The following is a 17,898-nucleotide window of genomic DNA, read 5'->3' on the forward strand; positions in this document are numbered from 1 at the left end:
TTACTTTTATATAGATTATTTAATTCAATTTTTAGTATCACAATTCTCATTTTATGTCTTTTTTTTGCCTTCAGTGTCCTGTGTTTATGTTTGCACCATAGAGTGGCATTTTTTATTTCGTTGTATCCATTTACAATGACCGTAAAAGCAATTCAATGGACCTAGAATGATTTTTCAAGGAGCGTGAAAATATTGTCAAGTTAAGATGGCCACGCAGACTCTTACTAAAAAAGACTGAGTGGTATAATAAAATCAAAAAGATGCTTCAACAAAGTATTAGTTTAGGGGTGAGCACACTTCCGCAACTAGGTTACTGTAAAGTTTGATAATTTTCTATTTTATCCTAAAAATTTTCTGATCGTGTCTTACTTTATTTGTATACTTTGCAATTTCACAGTAAAGGTAGAAAAGATCCGACATGATTTATCTTAAGGTCTTTACACATACAGCATGACGTAAATAAATCATGCAAAAAAGTGCAAAAAAATAATTGATGAATTTAACGTGTTAATATTTACATGAAATGTGATGCAATTATGAGAGCTTTCCACAAAAACAATCACATGATGGGAGTTAACAAATGATGAGCTGGTGCTTATCCCCCCCCCAAAGGGAGGAAACATGGGTACATGTTTGGTACATCCTATCCTGAGAATGCGGAGAATTTCACTGTTTGGTTCAAGAGCTGCTGAGACTGATAGACTGACTGACTTCACCCCATCACAAACAGGCTACGGACCATGGACTGTACACTCACCATTTTCACTGCTGAGCTCCGCTCCTATTGTCCCCCCCCCCCCCCCCAGACATGGTCCTTAAATTCATTATCTTTATAATTTTTGCTTCTCTTGTCAAACAGCGCTGTGTTTTGAGACACAAGGGTACCATTTGACTATTAATGCCTACTAAGTATTCGGACTCCCTACTTTTTGTACACAAAATGGTATGGAAGTATGCATGTTCACATGCAGCAAAACAGAATGAAAAACTCTGCCAAGCCTGCAGCAGTGTGATAACGTTTCCACAAACTGCAGCCCGATTGGATGAACAAGTTCCTTTTGCAGACAAAATAAAAAAAAAAAAAAAACACAAACCTGCTGCAAAAAAATAAACATCACTTTTACGCACACAAACATTCGTCTTTGATGTGAAAGTGCTTATTTACGGGATAGTCGTATCCATATAAAAATATACAACCCCGATTCCAAAAAAGTTGGGACAAACTACAAATTGTAAATAAAAACGGAATGCAATAATTTACAAATCTCAAAAACTGATATTGTATTCACAATAAAACATAGATAACATATCAAATGTCAAAAGTGAGACATTTTGAAATTTCATGCCAAATATTGGCTCATTTGAAATTTCATGACAGCAACACATCTCAAAAAAGTTGGGACAGAGGCAGTAAGAGGCTGGAAAAGTTAAAGGTACAAAAAAGGAACAGCTGGAGGACCAAATTGCAACTCATTAGGTCAATTGGCAATAGGTCATTAACATGACTGGGTATAAAAAGAGCATCTTGGAGTGGCAGCGGCTCTCAGAAGTAAAGATGGGAAGAGGATCACCAATCCCCCTAATTCTGCGCTGACAAATAGTGGAGCAATATCAGAAAGGAGTTCAACAGTGTAAAATTGCAAAGAGTTTGAACGTATCATCTACAGTGCATATCATCATCAAAAGATTCAGAGAATCTGGAAGAATCTCTGTGCGTAAGGGTCAAGGCCGGAAAACCATACTGGGTGCCCATGATCTTCGGGCCCTTAGACGGCACTGCATCACATACAGGCATGCTTCTGTATTGGAAATCACAAAATGGGCTCAGAAATATTTCCAGAGAACATTATCTGTGAACACAATTCACCGTGCCATCCGCTGTTGCCAGCTAAAACTCCATAGCTCAAAGAAGAAGCCGTATCTAAACATGATCCAGAAGCGCAGACGTCTTCTCTGGGCCAAGGCTTATTTAAAATGGACTGTGGCAAAGTGGAAAACTGTTCTGTGGTCAGACGAATCAAAATTTGAAGTTCTTTATGGAAATCAGGGACGCCATGCCATTCGGACTAAAGAGGAGAAGGACGACCCAAGTTGTTATCAGCGCTCAGTTCAGAAGCCTGCATCTCTGATGGTATGGGGTTGCATTAGTGCGTGTGGCATGGGCAGCTTACACATCTGGAAAGACACCATCAATGCTGAAAGGTATATCCAGGTTCTAGAGCAACATATGCTCCCATCCAGACGACGTCTCTTTCAGGGAAGACCTTGCATTTTCCAACATGACAATGCCAAACCACATACTGCATCAATTACAGCATCATGGCTGCGTAGAAGAAGGGTCCGGGTACTGAACTGGCCAGCCTGCAGTCCAGATCTTTCACCCATAGAAAACATTTGGCGCATCATAAAACGGAAGATACGACAAAAAAGACCTAAGACAGTTGAGCAACTAGAATCCTACATTAGACAAGAATGGGTTAACATTCCTATCCCTAAACTTGAGCAACTTGTCTCCTCAGTCCCCAGACGTTTACAGACTGTTGAAGAGAAAAGGGGATGTCTCACAGTGGTAAACATGGCCTTGTCCCAACTTTTTTGAGATGTGTTGTCATGAAATTTAAAATCACCTAATTTTTCCTCTTTAAATGATACTTTTTCTCAGTTTAAACATTTAATGTGTCATCTATGTTCTATTCTGAATAAAATATGGAATTTTGAAACTTCCACATCATTGCATTCTGTTTTTATTTACAATTTGTACTTTGTCCAAACTTTTTTGGAATCGGGGTTGTATTATGACAAAAAAAATCGTGTTGTACATGTAAAGCCATTTAGTTTCTTTTTTCCCCTCTTCACAAAAACCTGCCATTTTAACAGGGGTGCATGGACATTTTATGTCCACTTTATGGGTGTGACAGTCAGGTTATAGGTGTCCACAAATTTTTCGCCATATAGTGTCACATTTGACCTTGCTGTGAACTTGACCCTGTTTGAATCAACTGCAAAATCTAATCAGTTTGTCTGCTGGTTACAATAATAATTCCCTATAAATCCTAACAACATTCAGCCACTCATTGAGATATCGCGTCCACAAAATCTCAGACAAATGGACAAACTCACATATGGGTGCAGGCACAGTTGCACTGACGACCCAAAAACAATGCCTAAACTACCAAATGGCAGAAGAATAAAATGCAGGGCTCGAAATTTGCGGTGGTCCGGTCGCCCGAGGCGATTTGTCATTTGGTGGGTAATTCCTGTCACTAGCCAGCCCGGCTGGCTAGTTGAAAATAAAAAATATATATGAAGCGAAGATTCAGACTAGGGCTGTGCGATATATTGAATATACTCGATATAGCTCCGAAAATTCTGTGAGAGATACATAAAATTATTATATCATAACTATCGAGTATTTTATGGTCATCTGACGACTTGCGTTTGTTTAAAACCTTTTCTGGTGTTTTTCTCCCTGTCCGTCAGGCAGTAACGTGAGAGGCTGCCTAAGGGTAAAAAAACAACAACGTCACACACTCACCAACCAATCCCGGGTGACATCTAGGTGCTGAAAGGAACTTGCGGGCAGTGTTGCCAGATTGGGCAGTTTTAAGTGCATTTTGGTGGGTTTTGAACATATTTTGGGCTGGAAAACGTCAGCAGTATCTGGCAACGCTGCTTGCGGGAAGATTTTCTAGTTCCGGTTTACAGCGCTGACTCAGTTTGTGCAATCGCTGGTGTTGCATAGGCTATCGTGTAAGCTCTGTCAATTTCAGCGACAAATTAAAAATGGAAGCGGACGAATTGGTTCCTAAAAGAACTACTAAGGGGTCAGTCATCTGGCAATTTTTTTGGATATCGCGAGGAGGACGTGGAACAGCAAATGCCAGTTTTTAAAGTGTGCAAAAAAAAAAAAAAAACCTATCAAAATACTCGGGTCTTGAAATAAATGCACATTAGTCATGAACAATGGTAACTACTCTCTTTTGCGTTATTTTTGGCAGAAGTAAAATTCATACATGAACAAATTTTGGCAAGTTGATTTTCTGTTTGGCTAGTTACTTTGGAAAGTAACTAGTCCGGCTGGCTGGCGAAAAAATATATGAATTTCGAGCCCTGAAATGTATGGCTATTGCTCTGGAATGAAACCCTAGACTGGACAATGTTGAGGCAGGAGTAAGAAAGAGAGACTCACATAAAGTTTTTGCTGGTAGAGCTCAGTAAGCTGTGACAGAACCGTAGTTAATTCTTCCTGGTACTGACTCACAGCAGCAGATAAAGCCTCAGCTACTGCTACCCTCACCGTTTCCTCATGGTGCGTCACATCTTTGATCAGCAGTGGGCATAGCTCAGGAACCAACTCCAGACACAGAGTCTGCCACAACCTAGGAAATTAGGAATATATATAAAATACCAGAGAGTGAAAACTACCACCAAAAGCCATTAAAAGAAGAGAAACAATGACTGAAGACTTGCTTCAACATTATGTTGGATTGATGGCAACCTAAGAGACTACTTAAGAACACAGTTTTCCTAAAAAAAGTGTTAAACAGTAAAATGAGGTAGCTTGTAGGATATTTGCTATGTTACATGACAATTACACTGCCTAGCCAAAAAATAAGTGGTACACACTATTTTGTTGGACTGTTTTCAGCTTTGATTACAGTGCACATTTGGGGTGGCATTGTTTCAACAACCTCTCCAAGATCTTGTATTAATGATGGTAGAGTCAAACCATTCTGCAGAGTCTTCTCCAGCACATTCCAAAGACTTTCAATTGGGGTTATGGTCAGGACACTATAGTGACCAATTAATGTGTGAAAATGATTCCTCATGCTCCCTGAACCACCCTTTCACAATCTGAGATAGATGAATCTTGGCATTGTCTTCCTGGAATGTGTCTGTGTCATCAGGGAAGGAAAAAAAAAAATCCACTGAAGGGATAACCTGGTCAATCAGTACATTCAGGGAGACAGCTGACTTCATGTTATTGCCAGAGCCTTTGCTGAGCCTAGACCTGATCAACTGTGAAGCAACCCCAGATCATAACACTGCCTCCAAAGGTTTGTACAGTGGCCACTATGCATGATGGGTGCATCGCTTCGTGCACTTCCCTTCTTTCTTTGATGCACACATCATTCTGGAATAGGGTAAATATGGACTCATCAGATCAAATGACCTTTTTCCATTGCCCTTGAGTCCAATCTTTAGGCTCCCTAGCAAACTGAAGCCTTTTCTTCCTATGAGCCTCCCGAACAACTGGTTTTCTTATGGACACAGAGCTGTTTAATCCTAATCCTGCAAGTTCTCATCATATTGTGTATGTGGAAATGCTTTTACTTTCACTATTAAACATAGCTGTGAGTTCTACCGTCAATTTTTTACAATTCCAACACCAAGCGTTGACGTGATCTCCAATAACGGTCAGTCAAGATTTTTTTTTCAGGGATTTATTAATTTCTTGCAACGGAGAAGGTGAAGAACATATTCATCATTTGGAAATAGACATATGCTGCAAAATAAGGCATTGTGAAGCAGATCTTGACTCACTTGTCTGCTAGCACTCTGCCTTCCTCCTCCACATCAAATTTAGCCACCCACAGTCTCCTGAGCACATTGAGCCCATTGGGCTCAGCACCATCTGTGGGCAAAGCCAGCTCCAGCTTCAAAAGACCCTGCAATTAAAACACACACACAATAAAAAAAACTATTAAAATAATTCAAACTAAATACTAAAATAACCAAGCCTTATACACTACCGTTCAAAAGTTTGGGGTCACCCAGACAATTCTGTGTTTTCCATGAAAAGTCACACTTTTATTTACCACCATAAGTTGTAAAATGAATAGAAAATATAGTCAAGACATTTTTCTGGCCATTTTGAGCATTTAATCGACCCCACAAATGTGATGCTCCAGAAACTCAATCTGCTCAAAGGAAGGTCAGTTTTATAGCTTCTCTAAAGAGCTAAACTGTTTTCAGCTGTCCTAACATGATTGTACAAGGGTTTTCTAATCATCCATTAGCCTTCTGAGGCAATGAGCAAACACATTGTACCATTAGAACACTGGAGTGATGGTTGCTGGAAATGGGCCTCTATACACCTATGTAGATATTGCACCAAAAACGAGACATTTAGTAGAATTTAGCTAGAATAGTCATTTACCACATTAGCAATGTATAGAGTGTATTTCTGATTACCGTATTTTCTGGACTATAGAGCGCACCTGTATATAAGCCGCATCCGCTCTATTTAAAAAAAAAAAATTAAAAAAAGATATACAAGCCGCACCGGGCTATAAGCCGCAGATATCTATGTTGAAAAATTAGATATTTACTGCATGTACAGAACGATTTTGTACTGTAAATGTACATGTATGTACCTGAACAGATTCTTTCCGAACAGTGCCTTTTAACACGGCAGCAACTTTGCTGATTAAAACGGAACAGAACCAAGAGAAAATAACCGGTATTTATTTACCTTTTATTTCTCCTGTGTTTGAAACCACAAGTCACTTTAATCATCTTCGCTGGATTTGAAAATAATTACCAGTTAGTAATTTGTCATGCGTGTTCTATCTGCTAAAGATCTGCTAATTCTTCTTTGCACTGATTTTTCGTCTATCTTATTTTTGATTCTACTTCCGGTTAGAGCACCCCTAGCGGTGGAAGAAAAATCCACAGAATAGCCGCACCTTTGTATAAGCCGCATGGTTCAAAACCTAGGAAAAAAGTAGCGGCTTATAGTCCAGAAAATACGGTAGTTTAAAGTGATCTTCATTGAAAAGAACAGTGCTTTTCTTTCAAAAATAAGGACATTTCAAAGTGACCCCAAACTTTTGAACAGTAGTGTATATAAATTATATCCAAGTTATATACACTATTACCATATTAATATTACTATGAATGTGTCTAAACTTTTGATTTGAAAAAATCAGGCTTTGATGTTTTAATTTTTACAAAAAGTAAACACACAAACTATATGCTTTCCTCAATTTCTCTAATAAACAATTATAACACTATTTCTGTAATAGTTACTCGAGCATCTCAAACAAATAGAATATCGTGAAAAAGTTTTTCATAATTGAATTCAAAAAGGTAAACTTTCGTATATCCTATATTCAGTACACGTAAAGTGAAATATTTCTAGCCTTTTTTTGTTTTGCACTAGTATATTACAGCAAAGAAATGATGAATGAGAAAATAAAAGTAAAACACACCCTGAGGGCCGCATCTCTAACAGAAAAATAGGGAGAAAGCAGGGCTTCGAGAAGCACATCAATCTCAGCTTGTTCAGCCAATGCACAGCCCTCCTGCCCTCCAGCACTCACACAAAGAGCCGTGAGACAGCCTGATGCCAACACCTAAAAAACACATTCACATAAAAACACATTAACACACTACAACAATGGAGTCCACTACTGAGGATTTACTACCAAATACAGTGCGTCCGCTCTATCCATGGGGGATAAATTCCAAGATGTAATGCCGATAGCCAAAACAGCACACAGTAGTGAACCAATTATAAAACTTGTTTTTCTTGTACATACACACCCATGATAAAGTTGAATTAATAAATTAGATGCAATATGACATCAAAAACAGCAACTAATAATAAAAACGCCTTATTTTTCTGTAAAGTTGCTTTGCGACAACATCTGTTGGTAAGGCGCAATACAATAAACTGACTTGACAATACACTAATACAAGCTACGTAAAAATGTCCTCTCCCTCAAATGAACGAGATTCTGACGTCTCTACTTCATATTTTTGGTCCGGAGTGAATCACAAATAACTGAAACCGCGGTTACAGAGTCAGCAAATACAACAGTCCTCTGTTTATTTATATCAGGGTGTCTGCAGGCTTGAACAAGTTCAATTTAAGACTTTTTAAGACCTTTTTAAGACCATAACAGGTTAAATTTAAGACTTATGCTGCACAAAAAAAATAAAGAAAATTGGGAGAGCCTGAATTACTTTCGAAATAACAAAATTTATCATCATTCACCAATGAACTCATTACATCCCTAGGGTGCGCTCTTGCATTAATGAGGAACTAAGTTGCAGTGGAGCCAAAGACACCCCGCAAATCACTTGAGGATGACGCATTCGATTCTGTACGGCTTGCATGTTGTAGCATTACAGTTCGCACGGAGTTAGCTGATACACCGTCTCGAGATGTGCTTGGACCTGACAACGGTGAACAAAATTGAGTGATGGCATGCAATTGTTGCAGACTTTTATGGGCAGCCTGGTGCTTCTCCGCTTTCGCGTGCGATTCCGGTGCCTTTACACCCAGGGTGCTGAGTTTGAGTGTTCTTTTGCACAATGTGCAGTACGCCTCAAACGGATTGTTTGGTACACGTTTTAACCAGTCTACGAAATCATTGCGTTCAAGCCAGCAGTCGTTAAACTTGCATTTGCCCATTTTGCTACAAACCATGACAATAGGGCTGTGCGATATGGGAAAAAATGAATATCCCGATAAATTTTCTCCATTTCACGATATACGATATATACAGTGGTGCTTGAAAGTTTGTGAACCCTTTAGAATTTTCTATATTTCTGCATAAATATGACCTAAAACATCATCAGATTTTCACACAAGGCCTAAAAGTAGATACAGAGAACCCAGTTAAACAAATGAGACAAAAATATTATACTTGGTCATTTATTTATTGAGGAAAATGATCCAATATTACATATCTGTGAGTGGCAAAAGTATGTGAACCTTTGCTTTCAATATCTGGTGTGACCCCCTTGTACAGCAATAATTGCAACTACACATTTCTGGTAACTGTTGATCAGTCCTGCACACCGGCTTGGAGGAATTTTAGCCCATTCCTCCGTACAGAACAGCTTCAACTCTGGGATGTTGGTGGGTTTCCTCACATGAACTGCTCGCTTCAGGTCCTTCCACAACATTTCCATTGGATTAAGGTCAGGACTTTGACTTGGCCATTCCAAAACATTAACTTTATTCTTCTTTAACCATTTTTGGTAGAATGACTTGTGTGCTTAGGGTCATTGTCTTGCTGCATGACCTACCTTTTCTTGAGATTCAGTTCATGGACAGATGTCCCGACATTTTCCTTTAGAATTTGCTGGTATAATTCAGAATTCATTGTTCCATCAATGATGGTAAGCCGCCCTGGCCCAGATGCAGCAAAACAGGCCCAAACCATGATACTCCCACCACCATGTTTCACAGATGGGATAAGGTTCTTATGCTGGAATGCAGCGTTTTCCTTTCTCCAAGCATAACACTCCTCATTTAAACCAAAAAGTTCTAGTTTGGTCTCATCCATCCACAAAACATTTTTCCAATAGCCTTCTGGCTTGTCCATGTGATCTTTAGCAAACCAGATGAGCAGCAATGTTCTTTTTGGAGAGTACTGGATTTCTCCTTGCAACCCTGCCATGCACACCATTGTTGTTCAGTGTTCTCCTGATGGTGGACTCGTGAACATTAACATTAGCCAATGTGAGAGAGGCCTTCAGTTGCTTAGAAGTTACCCTGGGGTCCTTTGTGACCTTGCCAACTATTACATGCCTTGCTCTTGGAGTGATCTTTGTTGGTCAACCACTCCTGGGGAGGGTAACAATGGTCTTGAATTTCCTCCATTTGTACACAATCTGTCTGACTGTGGATTGGTGGAGTCCAAACTCTTTAGAGATGGTTTTGTAACCTTTTCCAGCCTGATGAACATCAACAACGCTTTTCTGAGGTCCTCAGAAATCTCTTTTGTTCGTGCCATGATACACTTCCCCAAACATGTGTTGTGAAGATCAGACTTTGATAGATCTCTGTTCTTTAAATAAAACAAGGATGCCCACTCACACCTGATTGTCATCCCATTGATTGAAAACACCTGACTCGAATTTCACCTTCAAATTAACTGCTAATCCTAGAGGTTCACATACTTTTGCCACTCACAGATATGTAATATTGGATCATTTTTCTCAATAAATAAATGACCAAGTATAATATTTTTATCTCATTTGTTTAACTGGGTTCTCTTTATCTACTTTTAGGACTTGTGTGAAAATCTGATGTTGTTTTAGGTCATATTTATGCAGAAATATTGAAAATTCTAAAGGGTTCACAAACTTTCAAGCGCCACTGTATCTCAAATTTAAATATCCTCTAAAGGACCCCATGAAATCTAACTTTTACACTTTACTGTTTTCACTACAATCCCTGCAGATTAAATAACATTCTTGGTTAACTTTACAGGTGGTTTTCAACAACACATTTTAAATTTTCATGTTGGTGATTAATCACAATTGAATTGAAATAAGACTATTTTTATTCAAAGATGTGGCACAAACTGCAAAAACAATCTTGAAAATTGCAACAAAGGGGCAATACAATACAGAGCTGCTCAGAGCTCAAACCAATAAAGTGCAAGCTCAACACTGAGAAAGACATTTAGCCTAAATACGAAAAGTGCTCATTCATTAAATTATTTTAAAAAATAGATCTCCAAGCTATTAACCTGACTACTGAGAACCACTGGAACATTCACAATAGAGAGAGAGATTGAGGGAGAGAAGAGAGAGATCGGCAAAACATAATTTTCCTCTTTGCACACTTTTGAACTGAATGTTTTCTGGCTCTGCCTCTCAGATGTGTATAATTCCGGTATTGCCTTCTCTGTAAAATGTCTGCGACCAAGCAACTCATATTTGGGATCGAGTGTGTTTAGTAATTTTTGGAAGCCTGGTTTTTCCACTATACTAACTGGGATCATGTCTTCGGCAATTAAGTTAGTGATTGCATCCGTTATAGCTCTCCATCTCTGACTCGTTTTCTCATATGGGGGGGCTTTGGAGAACGAGGCCGCTATGGTCATTTGTTTAGCTCGTGGGGAGTTTTAGCTCGTGGGGAAGTAGTTCGGAGTTTAAGAGACTCTTCATACTGTACCGGGTGAGTTTTCAGGTGATGGAACATATTTGTCGTACTGCTGCCTTTCGTGATGACAGGTATTTTTGCACACTTTACAAACTGGCATTTGCTGTTCCACGTCCTCCTCGTGATATCAAAAAAATGCCAGATGACTGACCCCTTACTAGTTATTTTAGGAACCAATTCGTCCGCTTCCATTTTTAATTTGTCGCTGAAATTGACAGAGCTTACACGGTAGCCTATGCAGCACCAGCAATTGCACAAACTGAGTCAGTGCTGTAAACCGGAACCAGGAAATCTTCCCGCCGGCAGTGTTGCCAGATACTGCTGACGTTTTCCAGCCCAAAATATGTTCAAAACCCACCAAAATGCACTTAAAACCGCCCCATCTGGCAACACAACCGAAACTAGAAAATCTTCCCGGAAGTTCCTTTCAGCACCTAGATGCCAACCAATCCCGGGTGACATCTAGGTGCTGAAAGGAACTTCCGGGAAGATTTTCTACGTGCAGAATTATTCTGCACGTAACCTAGGTCTTAAATTACCCAAATGAGATTTTAGACCAACAGTGCAAAATATCTCTGTATTTTAGACTTTTTTAGGCCTAAAATTGAAAGTGTGTAATTTTAGACTTTTTTAGACTCCGCGGACACCCTGTCACACGTCACTGACAACACTATATACCTGCAGTCGTGGTGTGGAGGTACCAATCACTTTGCTGAGCAGCAACAGCATGTTCACACGGGGAAGCAGCTCTGGACCATTCTGACAAATCGGCCAAACATTCATAATTAGATCTCTATTCAACATTAACAGCAAAGACAGAACAGAAAAATTTACGCAAATGATAGCTGTATAATGTCCTAATAGAACGTCAGTAAATTATGCAGCACTGCAATAACAGACAAGTGGTATATTATATGGTTAGAGAAGCCTTAAATAAGACTCAGTTTATCAAAACAATGTAGAAATACAGTATTCATTATTTTTTCATTAATTAAAAAAGTACTGTAATGCTAGCCCTTTAAAAAAAAAATCTACTACAGCAACATCAACCATTATGTGCTTAATCTTGCTAGTGGGTCTACCTCATCAATGAATACATCAGTGGCATTATTGCTGGAGCGTAACTGAGTGTGTATGTGAATGATCTGTAGGGCATTTGTCTGCATGAGATCCGCCTCCTCAGATGTGCCACTATTTATGCTAAGAACAGCCTGCAGCAGCGGGAAACAGAAAGAGAAAGCCGGTGCAGGCAGAGGGTGTGCATCTGCAAGAAAAAAAAATTACTTTAGCACTTTTTTTTGAGAAATTTGTCATGTGTGTCATATAGTGCACATTACACACTAAAACTTGCGTAATTTGGGCTGTGTTCCCATAAATATCTACTTCTTTGTGATACATGAATATAAGTGGACACGTGACCAAAAAAACTTGCATCAAATGGTACCACTGAGGAGGGCTTGTAAAAGAATTTTAAAATTCTGTTTAAATTTTCTTTCTGTGACAAATATGAATCAAGTTATGCCCTTGGAATGCAAAAATCTGGCTAATTTTGGTCAACTGTTCTACATGAAAAAAAAACAAAGGAAAATGATTGGAGAAAGTGTGACCTCTTTCCTAGAAAAACACCCTTCTAAATGTTATAACTTGAAAAAAATTTGACATAGCTCAATAAAATAAAAAGAAGGTACCAGGGATTGTAAAGTCCATGAAAATTGTGGCAAATAATTTATTAACCCTCTGGGGTCTGAGGGTATTTTCTGGCACTCTAATGATTTTGGCATGCTCTAACATTTGTTGCCAATTTCAACAAATCTAAGCAGCATTTTCAAAGTCATATGGCTTTTTTGTATTCAGCACAAGTTCATCTACAATAATATCTATGTAGTATGTATGTCATGATTGTACTTTTTAAAAAATAACAGATAAATGAAAAATGTTGTACAAAGCAGTTTAAAAACTGTGTTGGAATGTGTGAAAAAGCATGACCTTACCCACTGTGATGAACCGTTTTATCACTTGAGGTAATTCTGTTCAGTCTTAGCTTTTGTCTGAATTCTGTTCAGCCAAGTTTTTGTATCAAGCACAAAAACTTAAATCTGCTCCACTGATTTGGACAATTAACTGGCCATCAAAAAATGCATGTCCTTTTGTTTTAGGATAAAGAGTTGGCAATGGGAGGGATATTCAATGAGAAGAGTAAAAATTCCATTCAATGAGAAGAGTGAAAACCCCTCCCACTGCAATCTCTTAATCCCATCAGGTCAAGTGATCAAAACAGTTCATCACAATGGGTAATGTTTTTTCACACATTCTAACACAGTTCTAACAAGTTCTCGAGAGGTCCAAAAAGACCATGTGAGTCAGTGTTGGTATGATGCAGTACTATAAAATTGAAACATTTCACTGGAAAGAATCTTCTTTTCTAGTTTATGTGCGCGCTCTCACCAGTCTTTCCCTCCCTATGTGGCACTGTGTGCGTGTGCAGTAGTTGGACAGTCCGATGAGTAGCTGTGTTCAAGTCCTCCTGAGACCATGCTGGGTCCAGCTCACATTCCGGCTTCAACAGACGCAAGGTCACATGACCCACAAGTAAAGCTAGATAGTCACAAAAAACAGCAAGACTACCAACAGCAACACAACTTCACAAGCATGGTAACTTAGAAGTTACTGAACGCAGAAGTTTAAAACTTGCATTAAAAGGGACCACTTGATTGGAGGGAGGGCTATGCTAAGCTAATAGTCTATACCAAACTAGAATGGGAGCTCTTACCCAGCAAGTGCAGCTGCTTTGGCAGGACACATGTGCCAATACGGAGGAAGGTTTGGTGCACATGGGGAGCAGCTAATGGGGAGTGCAGTAGAGGCAGAAGCACATGAAGGACTCCAGGAATGTGATGAGAAATCTGAGGAGGGTGACGAGCCATAATAGCCTCCAAAAGCCCCACTGTGCATTGCAAATCCATATCCAACTGAAGGAGAGAAAATGCACTCAGAAACTAGCTTAGAGAAAGCATAAGCAACACTCACCATCCACTTTATTAGGAACTTTTGTGCAGTTATCTAAATCAATTATGTAGCAGCAGCACAATGTGCCAAAAAAAATTCCAGCAGATACAAGTTAAGAGCTTCAGTTAAATATTCATATCAAACATCAGAATGAAGAAAGTGTGATCTCCGTGACAATGATTGTGGCATGGATTTTGGTACCAGAAGGGCTGGTCTGAATATTTCAGAAATCTGATCCTCTGGGATTTTCAGACACAACAGCCTCTAGAGAATGGTGCAAAAACAGTGAGTGACAGCTCTGTGGATGAAAACGCTTTGCTGATGAGAGGCAAACGGCTAGACTAGTTTGAGCTGCCAAAAAGGATATAGTAATTCATATCACTCTTTACAACCATGGTGAGCAGAAAAGCATCTCAGCATGCACAAAGTATCAAACCTTGAGGTGAATGGACTCCAACAACAGCAGACCACTACATCAGGATCTACTCCTGTCAGCTAGGGTGGGTGGGTCGGTCAGTCGGTCACCTTGTCTTTCTCCAGTCTTCAACTGTCCGGTTTGGGTGAGTCTTGTGCCCATGATAGCCTCAGATTCTTTTTCTTGGCTGACAGAAGTGGAACCTGATGTGGTCTTCTGCTACTGTAGCCCATTCAACCTCACGGTTTAATGTGTTATATGTTCTGAGATGCTTTTCTGCTCATCCCAGGTTGTAAAGTGTGTTTGAGTTACTATAGACTTCCTGTCAGCTCAGACTAGTATGGTCATTCTCCTCTGATCTCTCTCAAGTTGTTTCAGCTTGCAGACCCTCCACACACAGGATATCGTTTGTTTTTCACACCATTCTGTGTAAACTCGAGACTGTTGTGCATGAAATACCAGGAGATGGGCAGTTTCTGAAATACTCAAACCAACCCATCTGGCACCAATGACCATGACATCGTTCAAGTCACGGTAATTCCATATTCCCCCATTCTGATGTTTGATGTGAACATTAACTAAAGCTCTTGACCTGTATCTGCACAATTTTGTAGCACTGTGTTGTTGCAAAATGATTAGCTGATAACTGAGAATAATTTGCCATGATGAATTGAAATAACTATAAATTAGTCATAAATGTTTGTCCTGAAAAACAGCTGTCAAGCTAACACTGAAGTAGACTGTGATCTTGGATTTGATTCATTCCTATCATTGGAAACCTGCAATTAAACAGAGATGGTCATTTATAGCTTTTATCAAAATGTGCCATTTAAGATGGATGCCGCCATGGCATCTGGTATTGTGACAGTCTCTAAAACCCACAAATTTTGAGATGCGCTTTAGAATGCTTGGGTACACGTGTTTTACAAGTCAGTTATTCACTACAACTTGCCTGGCATGCCTCAGTGGTCCAAAAAAACAAAATCATCCAAAAGCACTAGTTATACCAATGACATTCTGATTGTGGGATAAAGAAATTGGCAATATTGAAAGATGCCCGACCACTACATCACAGACATTTCTGTGCAACACTCTATACCATGATAGATTAGATTCTGCTTTACTGTAGCCAGCAAAACGGCAGTATTTATATATTAAAAAAAAAAAAAAACTCCAATTAATACAAAAAAAAAACTGACTGGCTCATTCAACTATTAGTAATGAAAGTATTAATAATTCCTGTGATATCTGATGAAGGATTATTATTAGGGCTGTCCAAGTTAACGCAATAATAACGCATTAACGCGATCTCAATTTATCGCGATTAAAAAAAAAATAGTGCCGTTAACGCAAATTCTAATTTGGCCCTGCGAGTCACCCGTAGTTCCTGTTGAGGCTTCTCGTGCGCTGCTTCAATAAGAGTAAGTGTGAGTGATGGAGAAAGGTCTGTTAAACGGGAAGTTTCATTTCAAAAGAAGAGTGTGATTGAGTTGGTTTTGGTATGCACTTTGCAGTTCTAAAATACTTTTGTAAAGTGAGATGTCAGTATGCTGTAGCACTGTGATATGACACTAAATGTCTTTATTGAAGTCCAACTGCAATTTATTTTTGTTTGCACAGTACTGTGAAGTCCTATAGGCCGTGACTGAATACAACTCCAGCACAATTGAAGTTTTATTTCATTTTTATTTTCTTTTGTCACACACGTCTGAACTGAGACACAGTAGTATGTGACTACGTTTTATATTTGAGACTACAGCTCCCTAATCCATCACAAAATCCAATTTTGTGTTTTGTATGTTCAGTACTGCCTAGTTTGTGAGTGAATAAACTCCCTTACCATTTTCTCTTGTCCCAGCAGTTTTTAACAAGTACTTTTAGCATAAAATGTGTTCACCAACATTTCACTTTAAAAGCCTTATTCATTTACATAGATTTAAAAAAAATGCGATTAATCGCAATTAACTATATGAAATTCTGAGATTAATCGCGATTAAATTTTTTAATCGTTTGACAGCCCTAATTATTATGAAATGCAACATTGCCCAGTCCTAAATGTTATCACCTCTTGCAGTTTCTTCCGTATAGAAGACTCCTTCTCCAGCTGGTTCTGCATCATCTCCCGTTGTTTACTGGTAAGCTGCACCTCATCTTTAATTCCTTTCTTCTTTTTGATTTCCTGAAGTAGAGTTAAAGTAAAATTAAACAAACATTAAATTCATAGTTTTTTTTCTTTTCTTTGTTAATTATACTAATTCCAAAATATCTTGCCTCCTGTAGCTCAAGTTCAATTATCTGCTCTTTGAAGGAGTATGCCTTATTCTCTCTCTTCATGTTGCCCTTTTTAGTGCTCTCTTGCTGGGCACTGAATGTGCATGATGAGAAACGTAGGGTTAATAGAAGAGTAAATCAATATTGCACCAAACAATGAACAAGGCACAAATTTTGAGAACACACTAATTAGCAAAGGTATAAATAGTAAATATTTAAATCAGTGAACATACAGTAAAGGATAACCACAATGATCTCTGCTCCGTGCTTAAGAGTTTCCAATCTTTTACCTCATAATGATACTCTTGTCATACAGCTCTCCCTCTGGTGTCTTCATGATGGCATATTCCTGACGCGTCACCTGTTTTAGTGCTGGATTGGACAGCCTCTGGATCACACGATCCATTACACAAGGGAGCAGCTTCCTAGGAGAAAGGACTGCCAACTCCCCAATGGCATTTCTTACAGCCTAGAAACAAACCGAGAGAGAGAGAACACGTCTTGTAATGTTCATATTTTTTCCACATACATATTAGTACATAATTGACAAGCAACAGCAAAACATTGCAAAATATGTTGTGTGATCATACAAATAAAATGGGAGTCACACCTGCTCGCTAGCATTTCCCTCCAGCAGCAGAGGGAGAATTGTCTGCAAATGTCGGTCAATAAACAAAGCAGCATCCATCTTCATGCTGGACAACAGCAAAGGCCACAATTCTGATTTGGCAGCCACTTTGTAAAAGAAAAAATTATTATAACTTCACAAGGTGACCTTAGTATAACAAATGTAGATAGTATAACAATTAAATTAGGTGTGTATATATTGGATTTGGAAAGTATTATGACCTCTTCACTTTTTGTACACGTTGTGTTACAGGTTTAATTTAAAATGGATTAAATTTACTTTGGTCACCAGCGAGCACATGCGCGCACACATGAGACAGTTTTTAGAAATTTTTGCACAGTTACTAAAAATCAAACATCGAATTAGATAAGCTATGAGACCCTTTATTTCACATCTTACGCAAGTCTCTTCAACCTTTTCACACCTGGGTTTCTCCGTGACGAGGCTTTGCACCTTCACGTGACGCCATCACAACAGTAACTACGCTGCCATGACAGGGGTATGTTTGTAGTGCTTCATTCAGCAGAGTTAATTGTTATTGATCGGGATGGGAAGGTTTTGCTGCGTTTTTGGATGTGCAAATCGTTTCAAACAAAACGAACACATCAGATTTTTTTTTTTTTTAATTTACCACAAATAATTCATTGGGAGAAAAAAAAAAATAGTGAA

At 38.9% G+C, this 17,898-nt stretch overlaps 1 protein-coding gene across 1 annotated transcript in view; it reads right to left on the reverse strand.

Moving 5' to 3' along the window:
- The window catches only part of gcn1 (GCN1 activator of EIF2AK4), a 190,736-nt gene that overhangs the window by 90,247 nt on the left and 82,591 nt on the right, over positions 1–17,898 (reverse strand). Inside the window, exons 20-30 of the mRNA XM_060931788.1 lie at positions 17,212–17,336; positions 16,892–17,070; positions 16,602–16,695; positions 16,396–16,509; positions 13,680–13,878; positions 13,355–13,504; positions 11,992–12,173; positions 11,588–11,668; positions 7,215–7,358; positions 5,545–5,669; positions 4,190–4,379 (exon numbers count right to left, since the gene is read on the reverse strand). Coding sequence (XP_060787771.1) covers positions 4,190–4,379; positions 5,545–5,669; positions 7,215–7,358; positions 11,588–11,668; positions 11,992–12,173; positions 13,355–13,504; positions 13,680–13,878; positions 16,396–16,509; positions 16,602–16,695; positions 16,892–17,070; positions 17,212–17,336 — 1,583 coding nt within the window. The remainder of the gene's footprint in view (positions 1–4,189; positions 4,380–5,544; positions 5,670–7,214; positions 7,359–11,587; positions 11,669–11,991; positions 12,174–13,354; positions 13,505–13,679; positions 13,879–16,395; positions 16,510–16,601; positions 16,696–16,891; positions 17,071–17,211; positions 17,337–17,898) is intronic.

This window comes from Neoarius graeffei, chromosome 10 (genome assembly GCF_027579695.1).
Source record: "Neoarius graeffei isolate fNeoGra1 chromosome 10, fNeoGra1.pri, whole genome shotgun sequence".
Classification (NCBI taxonomy): domain Eukaryota; kingdom Metazoa; phylum Chordata; class Actinopteri; order Siluriformes; family Ariidae; genus Neoarius; species Neoarius graeffei.